The following is a 14,134-nucleotide window of genomic DNA, read 5'->3' on the forward strand; positions in this document are numbered from 1 at the left end:
TGGAGACGGTGAATTTTTTTTCCCATTTGATATCTGGTGATTTGACGTGTTGTTGTTCTTGTATTGTTTTGTATTTATTTTACTTATATAATGCACTTACATAGTGTTGATTGACTAGCTGATCGTTTGTGGAAAAGTGAGTGGAAGGGTTAAGTTTTTCCTTTGGGGAAGACTTAACCCGGACAACTAAATCGGAAGTTTAAAAAAAAAAAAAAAAAAAATTTATAAGTTCTAATTTTATTATTCAAATTTTAAAGCGCAGTGTGTGAACCTGAACTAATGACGATAAAAAATAAATAATAATTTCATTTTATTCTTTTTAGAAGTCACGAACTTGTGTGGCACGTTTTACAAGAAGGGGTGGTTTATTTATGACAAGCAAGAAGTCTCAATCTATGGTTATCTTCTGTCAGATTCTCAGAGAGAGTGGTTTATTTATGTTCTCAGATAATATTTTGTTTTGATAGTAGATTCTTTAGGCAAACGTGCAATATTTTCTTTTTAACCTGTCAAAACAAATAAACCCTTTGAGACGGTATCAAAGAAATCGACACTAAACTAATTAGTGAAATGAAATTTTCATTGAACACTAGAATCTTCCTTGGATTAATTCTTACTTCGTTTCGCCGCCCGGTATCCGCTGCTTGCAACAATAAAATGTCTAGAACTGAAGGCGAATGTAATATTAAAGGTGAGAAGTTAAATAAGATATTATAATGTTACTTCATGAAAAATCCACAGATTTTGCAGCTGGGTCAATCCGCACCAAATCATCCAGAAAATTTTGGATTTGTCACCCACCATCTCAGATTTTGATGAAACTTTAAATTTTTAATCCTTCCATATAGATAAGAAAATATACCAAATTTTACCTTCCTACCTCAACTCGTTTTTTTTTTATGGGCAGTTGAAGTTTGGGCAAAATAAGCGTTTTTACATATTCCGAGCACTCCGGAAGAGCTTGTACCTTCAATGAAAAAAAATTGTATCTTTGTCATTTATAGTGCAAATGCAATGAAAATTTTCAATATTATCAAGAAAACTATGCTGATTGCAGAAAAAAATAAATAAACCCTTTACATTTATCTACTTGACTTTAAAAAATTACCAAAAGTAATTTTTTAAGTAATTTTTGGGACGGAAAAGGTACTTTACAAAAAAGCAATATCTCGGGAAGGTACAATGTTAATGAAGTAATTTTTTTTTTATTCATATCTACAAATAGCATAGAATCACATACAAAAATAAAATTCATGGCATTTTACTTGCTTCAATAAATAAAATCCATTTTAAACTTTTTTCAAACTTTTTGTAATTTTTTTTTTATTCTTATCTACAATAAACATAGTACAACCTAAAAAAATAAAACTCCTGGTATTTTGTGTGCTTCACAGTGTAGAAACGTTTTTAAAATGAGAAATCTTAATTATACAGAATTGTTCCAAGTTTTTTAAAATCTAGATACTGTATTTGCAAATAAAAAAAGTCAAACTTATTCGGTCCTTTACAACATGCTGGTGAGCTTGCAATGTAAGCTTAAGGCACCAACAAAATAATGTACCTTGTTCCTTACCCTGAATGCATACACCATAGCAATATTTTATAACAAGATCAACTTTTTAACTCTTTTCAATACAAAGTTAACTCTTTAAAAAACAAATACAATAAAAATAAAACAGGCAATGTAGGATTAGGTTAAATGAAAGTACATTACAATAATATTGTTTACAAATAAATGTTCAAGTTCATTTTTTACTTTTATTCTTGATCTGACCCATAAGATGGTTGAACTTTTGATCAGCATGATAAGCTCTTCCTGAACCTTTTGTTGTGGGAGGGTCAACGATATTAAAAATATTTTGTAGTGGAACAAAACAAATATCTTCTTTTTGATGTGGCCAGTAAAAGGATGGAGCTGGGCCAAAAGGATGCATAAACTTGATTGATACATCACACTCGTCTTCATCTTTGGAAACCACAAGTCCAAAAAACCAATGGTTGTCATATACGCAAGCTACATAAGAGTTTGTACAAATTTGTACCATACTTAGGCTCTTACTAATTTTTGCTCTGCATGCATTACAAATTTTTTGTCCAGGGATTGCTTTATTAGTTACTTTTAGAATGGTATTAATGTTCTCTGAAAATTCCAAGGATACTGTTCTTAAAGTTTTTGTAATTTTCCTTTTGTGGCTTTGGAACGGGTCAAAACAAGCTTTTTGAAATGTTTCATATTTATTTAAGTTAAATATTCTGTGGTGCTCACAAATGTTGAAAACCAAGTCTGTAGATACAAAACTTCTTTGTTGAATAAGCTTTTTTTCAAATTCACTTAACAAATCCACACTCGTTAATTTCTCTGACTTAGTATAACTTTTTTTGTGACATTCAGTACCATTATGTTGTCCCACACTACATTTAACTAAACTTGTTTCGATTAGAGACATTTTAACAACGTACACCATAACATGAAACAACTACTGTATTTATATAGATGATCACTGCTTTGAAGCTGACTCAGAACTAAGCATGTCAGAGGAAACAAAGCATGTAGTATCCTGCAAACTTAGTGATGAGGCAGATAGTAATTTTCATGTTCTGTCTTGTTCTTGTTGCAGATACATCATTTCCATGTAGTGACTTGTCTCTAGGACTGTTTCTTTGATATTAGTCCATTCATTCAACCTATATTACTAGCTATATACCTAAACTATAACTTGCCCAATTACAAACTAAAAATAGATATAAAAAAAATCACCAAAAGTTTGAAAAAAGTTTAAAATGGATTTTATTTATTTTTGTATCTAGATTTAAAAAAACCTAGAACAATTCTGTATGATAAAGATTTCTTATTTTAAAAACGTTTCTACACTGTGAAGCACACAAAATACCAGGAGTTTTATTTTTTTAGGTTGTACTATGTTTATTGTAGATAAGAATAAAAAAAAATTACAAAAAGTTTGAAAAAAGTTTAAAATGGATTTTATTTATAGAAGCAAGTAAAATGCCATGAATTTTATTTTTGTATGTGATTCTATGCTATTTGTAGATATGAATAAAAAAAAAAATTACTTCACACTCTACCTTCCCGAGATATTGCTTTTTTGTAAAGTACCTTTTCCGTCCCAAAAATTACTTAAAAAATTACTTTTGGTAATTTTTTAAAGTCAAGTAGATAAATGTAAAGGGTTTATTTATTTTTTTCTGCAATCAGCATAGTTTTCTTGATAATATTGAAAATTTTCTTTGCATTTGCACTATAAATGACAAAGATACAATTTTTTTTCATTGAAGGTACAAGCTCTTCCGGAGTGCTCGGAATATGTAAAAACGCTTATTTTGCCCAAACTTCAACTGCCCATAAAAAAAAAACGAGTTGAGGTAGGAAGGTAAAATTTGGTATATTTTCTTATCTATATGGAAGGATTAAAAATTTAAAGTTTCATCAAAATCTGAGATGGTGGGTGACATGGCCTGGATGATTTGGTGCGGATTGACCCAGCTTGCCTATAATTTAATTGATATTATGGTAAATATTTCCCTAAACTCCACACTTTTACGATTATGGAAATAGCACCTCGGTTCAACTTAATTACTACAGGAAACAACGATTTACGTTGGGATAGATGGTAAAAAAAGCATAATTCCATTTTTATTCAATCGAGTTTCATAATTTACCTTATAAAACGATCCCTTTGTGGCCATTTTTGCATCGAGTGAAACTTGCGAGAGGTAGGCAGAGAGGACAGACCGCCAAACAACTCGGTCTTGGTACACACTCGTTGCCTCATTCACATTCATACATACTCTTCTATTATTCCGACTTGATCGTGCCATGTCTTCCTTGGGCTTCCACGACTTCTTTGAACCTAATAACCTATTTTGTGCATCTAAATAGTTGTTTCTTGTGGTAATTGTCGAAAAAAAGTGTAATTTCAAAAATCTGTGCCTTAAAGTGCAGCAGTTGGGGAAATAATTCCCGATTTTATTATTTATTTAATATTTTTGGTTACTTAATTTGATATTTAGCGAGGTCATTATTAGACAGGCCAGAATCCCCCGCGTCTCCTCCATCATCACCAGAATTTTGTGAAAAAGAGAGTGATGTTGGTAAGTTTTTTTTCTTATTATAATTTCGTATTGTCCCATCCAAATATTGTAATATATTTATAGCACCATTTCAAGAGGTTTACACTACACATCAAGATAGGTGGATTTTGTTTCCTGGCAACACCCTTTTTCGGGTATTAGGATGTGCGCTTACTTTTTGCCCAAACAACACACTTTACCAGCCATTTAATTGTATCTTAGCAGCACAATTCAGGGGCTTAGGATCACAGCGGCCTACCTACAAAAACTGGTGTTTTTAGCTAAGTTTGGTTTCGGTAATGCTATAATCATATTTATTAGTGACATAATTCTCTATCTCGCACATACAGCCTGGCAACCCTGGCTGCTCTCGTACAAGCAGCCTTGTCTTATCAGTTGGGCATATGAGCATGTCAATCTTTATTTGTGTTTATCTCAAAACTATGTTTTTTTAAATAGGCCCATGTGATCCTAAACCCCTCCAATTGGAACTTCTTGTTTACATGCAATAAAGTCTGAAGATGTCTAATGGTAAACATTATTTCAGGGGTACATTCCATCGCCTACGTCACTGTTCCCAGTGACGAAGTAGGCAGAACTCTTGGACGTAAATTAGTTGAACATAAGCTGGCTGCTTGCGTCAACATAGTTCCTAAAATTATATCCATTTATGAGTGGAAAGGCGAAATTAACGAGGATAATGAGGCATGTATAAATCACTTTGTTCTATCTTTCATTATAAAACAGTCTGCTGCGTCCATTAAAATTTTCCCTGATGACATAGCGGCCTAATACGAAAATTCAGAAAAGAAGACATTTTATTAACATTTCATTACACTATGAATTAATATTGCAGGCTCTCTTGATGATCAAAACCAGGACATCCCGGGTGGATGAACTCATTACTTTTGTGAAGGAGAACCACCCATATGATGTCTGTGAAGTGATAACAGTCCCCATAGATAATGGTAATCCGGCTTACTTGAAATGGATCAGTGATACAGTTCCCGCAAAGAAATAAAATTACTTCTATTGCATTTTACTATGGAGGTGTTACCTGTTGCTTTTTTGGCAAAACATGATATAAAAAATTATGACAAATATCTATTTATTTAACCTGTAAGCTTACATTGTCATTTTTGTTAGTTTTTTGCGCGTTGGTAAACATCCAGTGTGAGATTAGAGGACTTTCAGGAGTTTCCTCAACAAAAAGGAAGTAAAAACACGTTTATTTGGTAATCATAAATAACCCAGTACTGCGATAATGGTATCATTATTAGCAAAATTATTTGAGCAGCTTACGGGTTGTGATATTATTTTGAAAATGATTTTTATTTTTGTTTGTTACAGCTTAGATATTATATTATTTTGTTGTGAAAAAATTATGAACATTCAAATTTATTATAAAATTAATAATATTTATGCATTTTTACTGAATCCTGTAAGTTCCTTTCCTGAAAACATCAAATCAGCCGTACATATTTATTTAAAAAAATCAGTACTTTTGTATATTTCATTATTACCTTAAGTGCCAGATGTACCCATCGGATACAATTTATTTATTTATTCAAAAAACAGTTTTTAACATAAAAAACATACTCTGCACATCTCACTAGGGCATTCCTGTAGTATCAAGATGTGCAGCTTTACAATTACATCATTTAAAAAAGTACATATGTGTAAACTTAATATAATAATAACATTAAATTTAAACCCAAAAAGAAAAGTTAATGACACGGTTGTTTCGAGACCGGTAGACAAAAATAAACAAAATTTTAGTAACAAATGTAGGAAAAATAAAACAAAAGAAGCATTGGTAAGTAAGTTAGCAACAATAATATTCTTCTGTTAACTAAAGTACAAGGTACCTGTGCTCACTATAAATTTGTATGTGTTGGGCTTCGACATATCCAATTGGTAATCTGAAAAAAAAATGCTTTCTGTCTGTGGGATTTACCTTCAGCACACTACAGTGGGATTAGGTCACGGGAGCTTGGAATTTCAAAGGTTAACAAGGTTTTATTAGTTTTCTACCATAATAATAATGACGTGCAAAAAATAAATTAAGTCAACAGTAGTTGGTGATTTATTTTGTATATAATATTAGGTATAGTTTCAAACCACAAGGGATTTTCTTAGAAAGCATTTTAATATGGGACCCTTATTTAAATCCAGAACCCCTTCAGGTTTGTTTGGCCTGTACCCAAACTTCATAGGGCTTTTATAAATGAGCCCAGGATTGTTACCGCTAATAAAATATAAGTGATATGTATTGTTATCGCTAGTAAAACATAAATGATATGTATTGTTACCGCTAATAAAATATAAATGATATGTATTGTTATCGCTAGTAAAACATAAATTATATGTATTGTTACCGCTAATAAAATATAAATGATTTGTATTGTTACCGCTAATAAAATGTAAATAATGCGGGATTAGGTGGCAAAAATTAATAAAATTGATTTGTAAAATACAAACTAATGTTCTGTAAAGGATTGGGTGTTTGTTAAACAGAAAGAGTTACGCATTTAAGATTTATGTTCTGTAAAATTACATCCTAAATTAAACTGTCCGGCAAAAAGGGGCTTGCTTAAATATGGAATGGTGTGATACCGATTGCAGCGTAGTTGAAGACAGCTTGTCTGCAGCAACTCATCTCAACATGAATTCTAACAAATAATCTTCTTGTCAGCAGTGTTGCCAACCCAGCTCCTTTAAAGCTCGATTTAGCTCTAAATTGAAGCCATCAGCTCCAAAAAATTGGCTTAGCTTCTTAGCTCGTTTTTTCAGATAATCTAGCTCCTCTTTTAATACAAAATAGGGGAAAAAAGTATCTTTTAGGGAAAAGGAAAAAATCTAGGGAAATTTTGGTTTTAAATTTCGAATTACTTTTGAAAGAAAATTCTCTGGAATTCCTGAAAAAATTAAGAATTCTGGAAATATTGTGGAGTATTTAGTATTGAGCAAATGGAAAATACCCCACCATACAAATCTAGAGTAATTTAGGGAAATAAAAATTTCAGGCACTATTTTGGTGCCAACTCTGTACAAGGTTTTAGCTCTTTTTCGGGAGATGTTTAGCTTTAATTTGAAAATCGAGTTGCCATCACTGCTTGTCAGTCCTATTGAATGGCCTTGTCAATCTTGTCCCCAAGACAAAAAGTACAGGATCGGAAGTTGCTTTTCGATTATTCATAGATTTGAACTTCCAGGTTTTGTGATCGCATTGCAGGTTTGGCAACCGATGTATCCCAAAAAATTCCAGGATTGCACAATGGTCAACGCCTATGTACTGGAGGTGGCATACACCGAAACCATAGATTTAAGACAAGTAGAAGGATTCACACACTTTGTTTACATATCCTTTATGTAACAGTATATTATTTCTGCACAGTATATTTGTTTTCTAGAGTGAAAGAGTCTCCCAAGATGAGAAGGCTTTAGCTATGTTTGGTGGTCTGATCTGAATAATCCAACTGGCAAATGCCATAATTCAACTGGCCCTGGGCAGTTCAATATTTTAAATAAATGTTCCTAACTTCCCGTAGTAATATAATACATAAATAAAAGACAGTTTAAAAATTAGCATTTTAATTTGTAATAAATAATTGTTGGATTTTGAATGCAGTTTCAGCCTTTCTGTAAATTCAATAACTCATTCCTAGAAGTAATTACAATAATATAATGTAATGTAAATGTTTAATTTGTCATATTGGTATATGTATCATAAGTGAGAATGTAGAAAATTCCAAATGTACAATCTTCTTAATAACGGAGTATACATTATTTATAAATATAATATAGGACCGCAGTTACAAGGGTCAAAATGTTCCTACATTCGTAATATAAATATTATTATTAGAAAAATACACATTTAGTAAATAGAGCAAGTTTCAAAACTGAGTGGCAATTGCTAATAAATAAATTAGTCCAACATTTCAATCAAATTTATTTGGCTTGTACAACAATTTTATTAAAAACCTAGAGTAATCATTATATTTCATAACATAATTTGGGAGCGACTGTACAATATTATATAAAATAGCCCTTAACTATGACTTCATTTACAAACTAGAATTTTTCAAAGACTCCTTTTGGATTCATTCAATTCAATGGAAATGTTGCGTTGTATGGAATTATTTACAATGAACCAAAACGTGAGAGTTCTCAATGGCAGACTTTACACTAGACCAGTGACCAGTGATGTGATTTCTCAGGAAAACGCTTTTTCTTTCATAAATCAACAAAAAAAATATCTGAATAAAAAAAAGCATGTTTTCGGCTACACTTTATATTGCCAGCAGTAATATTAAAAACAATTGTATTCTTGCACTGGCAACTAAAAATGATCAATGTTCATGTAGGTATTATTGTATATTTAATTTGCGGATGACGTTGCGGGTACTCTGAATAGGAAAATTTTGCACCTCGGAGGAAAAAAGTTGGGTATCACATCACTGCTACAGACATTCAATGGCAGAAAACCTCGTTCTCATCAGATGAAGCAGCACGAGCCGTCACACCGGCCGCGCCGCTCCCGGGCCGACTCTCACCCGCTGCTGCCCGCCTCTCTGCAACCCAAAATAATCACATCAGAAACCCGCAATCCTCCCTCCCTCACAATGGCAGACACTTATTTACACATTGTCTTTCCACTACTGAAAATAAATTACACACTTGAAATTCTAGGTGATTTATTTATATAAACAGCCTTACTAATAAAAAAAACACTTCCCAACCATTAAACAGTGTTTTAGTTACACATTGAATAAAAACTGTACAAAAGCTTTAGAATTATTTCTAAAAAATGTCTTTAACTGGCTGCGAAAGAGCAATGCTGCATTTTGGATAGACTGACGCATGAGGTTCCTGTCTTGAAAAATTATTTCTGACATGCATATTATTTTTTAATTGACTGTTATCGCGTGGACAAGAATTCCATGAAAGTGTTTTTTTAATAAAATAAATGGTCTGCAGGTAATCATAAGTCCAAGAAATCAACGTTTATATTGTGCAATCAATGAATCCAAAATGTCATTTTAGGTTATTCTCTGGGTATTATTATAATTTTTTTTCAACATCGTTTCGACATTTGGCATAAAACACGTGTTTGAAATCAAAATATTCCAATTTATAAATATTCAAGTATATTTTAAATACAAAAATCTAAAAGTTAATTTTATCTATTGTCTAAAATGGTAATGGTAAAAAAACAAATATATAGCACATTTACAATACCTTGGAAATTTCAAGCTTATACAACAGAGAAACAACCCTCTTTCAATGAAGTATTTTACGGCCGTTAAATGTCAGTTTCTATTAGTAAGGTTTTTACATACACGGTTGTTTACCAATTGTATAAAATATTTACCACTTTTATTAGTAAGGCTGTGTGTGTATATATTATAATTGGCATATTAGTTGCACAACAGTGAATACAACATATTGTTGGCTTGCTTTAAAACCACATTTTCCAGCTTTTTAAAAATACAATGCAATATTTTTAATTTATTATTATTATTATGTTTTGTTATTTGATTACATTTACAGAAGTCAATGGGATAAAAAATAGTTAATGTTTTAAGACAAAATACATTCCGAGATATCGAGATTACATTCCTCGGTGAGGCCTGAATACACATAATTGCAATTTTTTTTACTAGATTTAAACAATTTACATGCATGCTTCAATAAATTGACTTTGAATAAAAATTGTATAAAAGAATTTTGTTGACTTCACAGCAAGCCAACGATATACTGAGAAAACAAGGGGAATCATATTGATTGGTTGTATCTCGGAAAAAGTGAAAGCAAAAATCATAAACAGTGATCAACTATATTTTAATATAAAACATTACGCAACTGGGCTGACAATTTTTTTTTTTGGTTTATTTGATTTGATAAAGCAGTTCTTTTGTTGTGTGGACATGCAGAAAAATACAAGACCTGTGTTATTTTTGTCAAAATAAAAATTCAAGCAAAAACAATGTCAAGAACCATGCAAGGATACAAAAATTGGCAGAAAATAAACAAACTTAATAATAAACCGTACAGAAATGTTCCCATAAATACTAAGATTGTCAACATCTTTTACTAAAAATAACATATTATTTGTGTAAATTATTGGTTATGCGGTAGGGGTGAATTTAAAAAAATGTTATGTCCAATAAAAATTATGAAAGGTCATGCTTGTGCTAAAGAAATAGATATTTTATATCTTCCACTACAAATGTCTAAAGTTAGGGGTTTAATATAAGAAGGCGTACCGTAAATTCACCATTCAATCCGTGGTACACCAATTGTTATGGAGGTTTAACTTGATTTATTTATGATAAGTGATTTTTAAGTTTTTCCAATTTGTTGACAGCATAATTTGATCAGTTCTTATTTTAATATTTTCATAGAAAACTATCACTTGGAAGGCAGTTTTCCGCTGCTGGGCTGCGGTGCACAAATATCAATTCACTTACGTGTGACAGGACTCTCCACAGTCTATGTTTTTACCATCTTATCAGTTTTCTTAAATGACTTATTATGTTGCTTTTTCAATGTATTTTTATAATATTACAGGTATCAAAGATGATTGACCCCAAATATTCATATAATATTGGCTTTATTTCAATTAAAACCATTTCTGAATTCTTTCTCGCAATCTGGATGTGAAAAAGACGTGGGATTTGCAAACTATAAACAACCAAATATTATGGAAATTCAGTTATTTCATCACAGTTCTCCGTTTATCTTGTAGAATTCACGGTTGACACGGCTTGCAAAATGTTTTTCATTAAATTAGTAATGATTTAAAAATAAACTCGTATTTTTTGTCTAAAATAAGTGAAATGAACCTTTATTACGTCTTAGTGCATAAAATATATATAAAAGAATAGGGAAATATAGAGGGTTAAAAAATACACCATACAAATGGTTTGAAGTTTATTATATACAATAAGTATAATCCTTGGACCTTCAGATTAGAATTGATAGTCTCTATGTAAGTAATGTAAGGCCAAGTTGACTGATTATCTACAGATAAATATTACCTTAGAAGCGCTTGCCACTCAAACATTATACAGGTGTCCGTGGGTAAAGTGCGCTAACTTCAGGGGGATTCTACATGGTAGTACGAGTAAAAAGTTAATAACTTTTTCGAAATTCCAACGTTTTAAGATATTTTTCAGGTAAAAAAAGTTGAACTGTTTGTATGGGAAAATAAATATTCTTCTATGGAAAAATATTTTTGAATTGGTAAAAGTTTGAATTTCGAAAAAATTTATATATTTATCTTTTTTACTTCTACCGTCATGTAAAATCACCTCCCGAAGTTAGCGTTCTTTACCACAGGACACCCTGTATTACGTAACGCAGTTTATCTGCAAATTTGAACTTAACAATTTGCAATGATGTACGCTCTGTTCATCCAGATTAAAACTCAACAAGTATGTTATATGTACATACAGGTAAATCATTTAAAGAGATTCTTGCTTGTGTAGTAGTGAACTGGATGGATCAAAAAATAATTACTATTTACGTTTTTAACGCTTGACGTAAGGATGCAAATTCAAAATTAAAAATCTATTTCTTACTTATTTTTAAGATCTTAGAATGAAACAAAAAAAAACACATATTAACATTGTCGAATCCAATTGCGAGACTAAACTTAAACTAATTATTTCTAATTGATAAACATCGCTATGTATCCCGTATCTTAGTTACTGGGGGGGTAAGAGGGGACTGAGGCGGATATTCCAAAGTGGTTTGAAATACTTTTTTTAACTTTCGTTACTATCGGTGTGCACAAATACAACCAAAAGTGCGCTCTTTAAAATGATTTGCCTGTACCTTGCAAGTTGCAAAAATGTATATATTATCACCTAAACAGTAAGACCATACTAGTCTTAATTTTAAATAAGTTGTGATAAAAATTATTATGTTACTTTGAAAGATAAAAATACAAAAAGAAAATTTTTCGTACGCATTAAAGTAATTATTTTTTCATTCCTTTTCTGTGAATATCGTTATAATGTAAATATTACAGAACATTTAGAGATAAACCTACAAAAAATAACTTCTTCACCTATTTATAGTAAGTATAAGAGCTTTGCAGATAAACATTGCTACTTTACCTAGGGGTCGATTTTATGGAATACATGATTTATTATAAATTGGTATTTATCCATAAATCTAAATAAAATATTTTGCAGTAATCTTATGAAACAGTCTTATGTTTATTAGGGAAAAATATTATCATTAGTAATAAATTAATTTAAAGCTAAGAGATAAGATTAATAAAAGAACCCGCCAATTATAATATTATTGCTATAATTTTAATTAAAAATGTTTGTAAGACAATATTTACAATGCAGAGAGCACCATGATAATAATCAAAGACTGAAAAAAAATATTTTGTAAAATTATTTATATCCATTAGAAAAACATACAAAAAAATATGTTATTACCCCATCCAGAATTTGAATGCTATTCTGACAGTTGCTCTAAACCACTGAACTACAGATGCATTCCCACCAAGGAGGTATAACTCCGATCGAAAATTGGAACCGTGAATATTGTGACGTCATATTGTTGCCTGACTATTTCCACCAATGAAAAACTCTGAAAATCTATGGAATAAACTTTCAGAGTTTTTCATTGGTGTGTAGTATAATAAGTAGGTTCCGAATGAGAATTATACTGTCTATATATTGGCATATCTATGATTTTTTAGGACCAATTTGCTTCATACAAAAAGCGCGAAGATATCGATCTAGTGAATAGTTATTCCCACCATGAACAACCAACAGTTGTGTACATGCAAAGGAACATGTTATCTCCGTGTCATTGTGCTCTCTGTACTCTAAGGCCCTTCGTTCACAGGAATACCAAAGTATCCAATGATTATGCTGTGTGCTTACATCGCAAACAACTTCTAGCTACATAGTCCGTACACATCACTACTTCTCGAAATGTCAAAACTAGAATGCCATAACCTCACTTACAAACAAATAGTTGCTGTAGCTGTAATTTTTATGTCCAGTCATTCTTTGTTCGGTGGCGTGCTTTTGTAGTGTCAAAACCTAAAGCATTGATATACTCCCACATGATTTAAGAATGATCACAGACTCGAGAGAATTTAAACCTAAACCTAAAACTCATCTCTTCAGGCAATCGTGTCCATAAAGTCGGAAACCTTTCATCTTCACAGTTTGCGACATTGCAAATAACTAAATGTGTAAAAAATGTCAATAACCATTGATACTTTCATATTCATACCTATGTAAATGCATGTATTTGAACATATATAATTAGATAGAGTCTAGGAAGTCATATTTGTACAGCGCCATTGAGATAGTTTTTCACAAAAGCGGCTCTCAAATTATCCAATTACTATTACACATTATTATTTGTCGACTCTTTTGTTCCTAGCATTGATCTAAAGCACACACAATGTTACAAAATGTCTGACACAAGTGAAGCCATGTTTAAAGTCACGACGAGCTCGCCAGGCTGGTCACCGGAGACTGGCGTCACCGATGTTGAATATTGGATACTTACATATCCCTGTTGACGAAGGGCCTAAATCTGATCTTATAAGTTTTTACCAACTGAACACATGGATATTCCGCAACCAAAAGGGAATTCAATTCCTGACACCATTTAGCGGCGATATTGTTTGCAATAGATGGAGCCATTTAGCAGTGCAAACACCTAAGAGTAAAAATATTAAATTGGATATTCGCAAGGGTTCTAGATGTTTTCTCTGCAGCTCAAATCTCATTCAAGGTAATAACTTTTTTGTGTGTTTTTCTCATGGGTTGTAACTGGATAATAAATATTATTTTAATATTCCAATGTGAATTAGCATTCAATCATAACAATACAATAATTCTAGTATTTAAAAATTATTATTGTATTTCGCAAATCGCATTACTTTGTTATCCTTAATAAATAACACACTTTGAACAATCAATAATATAAATTTGGTACAATAAATACTTGTAAATAGGAAAAAGCGTATAACAATATTAATATTATGTCAAACATAAAT

General features: G+C 31.4%; 2 protein-coding genes across 6 annotated transcripts in view; one reads left to right on the forward strand and one right to left on the reverse strand.

Annotated features, from left to right (window-relative positions):
• The first annotated feature begins 295 nt into the window (after positions 1 to 295).
• On the forward strand, positions 296 to 5,505 carry LOC149422894 (uncharacterized). Of its 2 annotated transcripts, XM_089632760.1 has the most exons (4): positions 296 to 691; positions 4,030 to 4,110; positions 4,637 to 4,794; positions 4,946 to 5,505. In XM_089632760.1, the coding sequence occupies exons 1-4, from the start codon at positions 571 to 573 to the stop codon at positions 5,108 to 5,110; spliced, it is 525 nt and encodes a 174-aa protein (XP_089488886.1). In that variant the 5' UTR covers positions 296 to 570; the 3' UTR covers positions 5,111 to 5,505. The 2 variants fall into 2 exon arrangements, with proteins under 2 accessions (XP_089488886.1, XP_089488887.1); XM_089632761.1 differs by lacking the exon at positions 4,030 to 4,110 and having other exon boundaries at positions 299 to 691.
• A 2,275-nt stretch (positions 5,506 to 7,780) lies between these two features.
• Efa6 (Exchange factor for Arf 6) overlaps positions 7,781 to 14,134 on the reverse strand; it is a 208,559-nt gene continuing 202,205 nt past the window's right edge. For all 4 annotated transcript variants that reach the window (XM_089632339.1, XM_089632342.1, XM_089632340.1 and 1 more), the window contains exon 22: positions 7,781 to 8,663. In XM_089632339.1, the coding sequence (XP_089488465.1) occupies positions 8,642 to 8,663 (22 nt within the window). In that variant the 3' untranslated portion in view covers positions 7,781 to 8,641. The remainder of the gene's footprint in view (positions 8,664 to 14,134) is intronic.

The sequence above is a fragment of the Hesperophylax consimilis genome, chromosome 6 (assembly GCF_061612785.1).
Source record: "Hesperophylax consimilis isolate HC1 chromosome 6, BYU_Hcon_1.0, whole genome shotgun sequence".
In the NCBI taxonomy this organism is placed as follows: domain Eukaryota; kingdom Metazoa; phylum Arthropoda; class Insecta; order Trichoptera; family Limnephilidae; genus Hesperophylax; species Hesperophylax consimilis.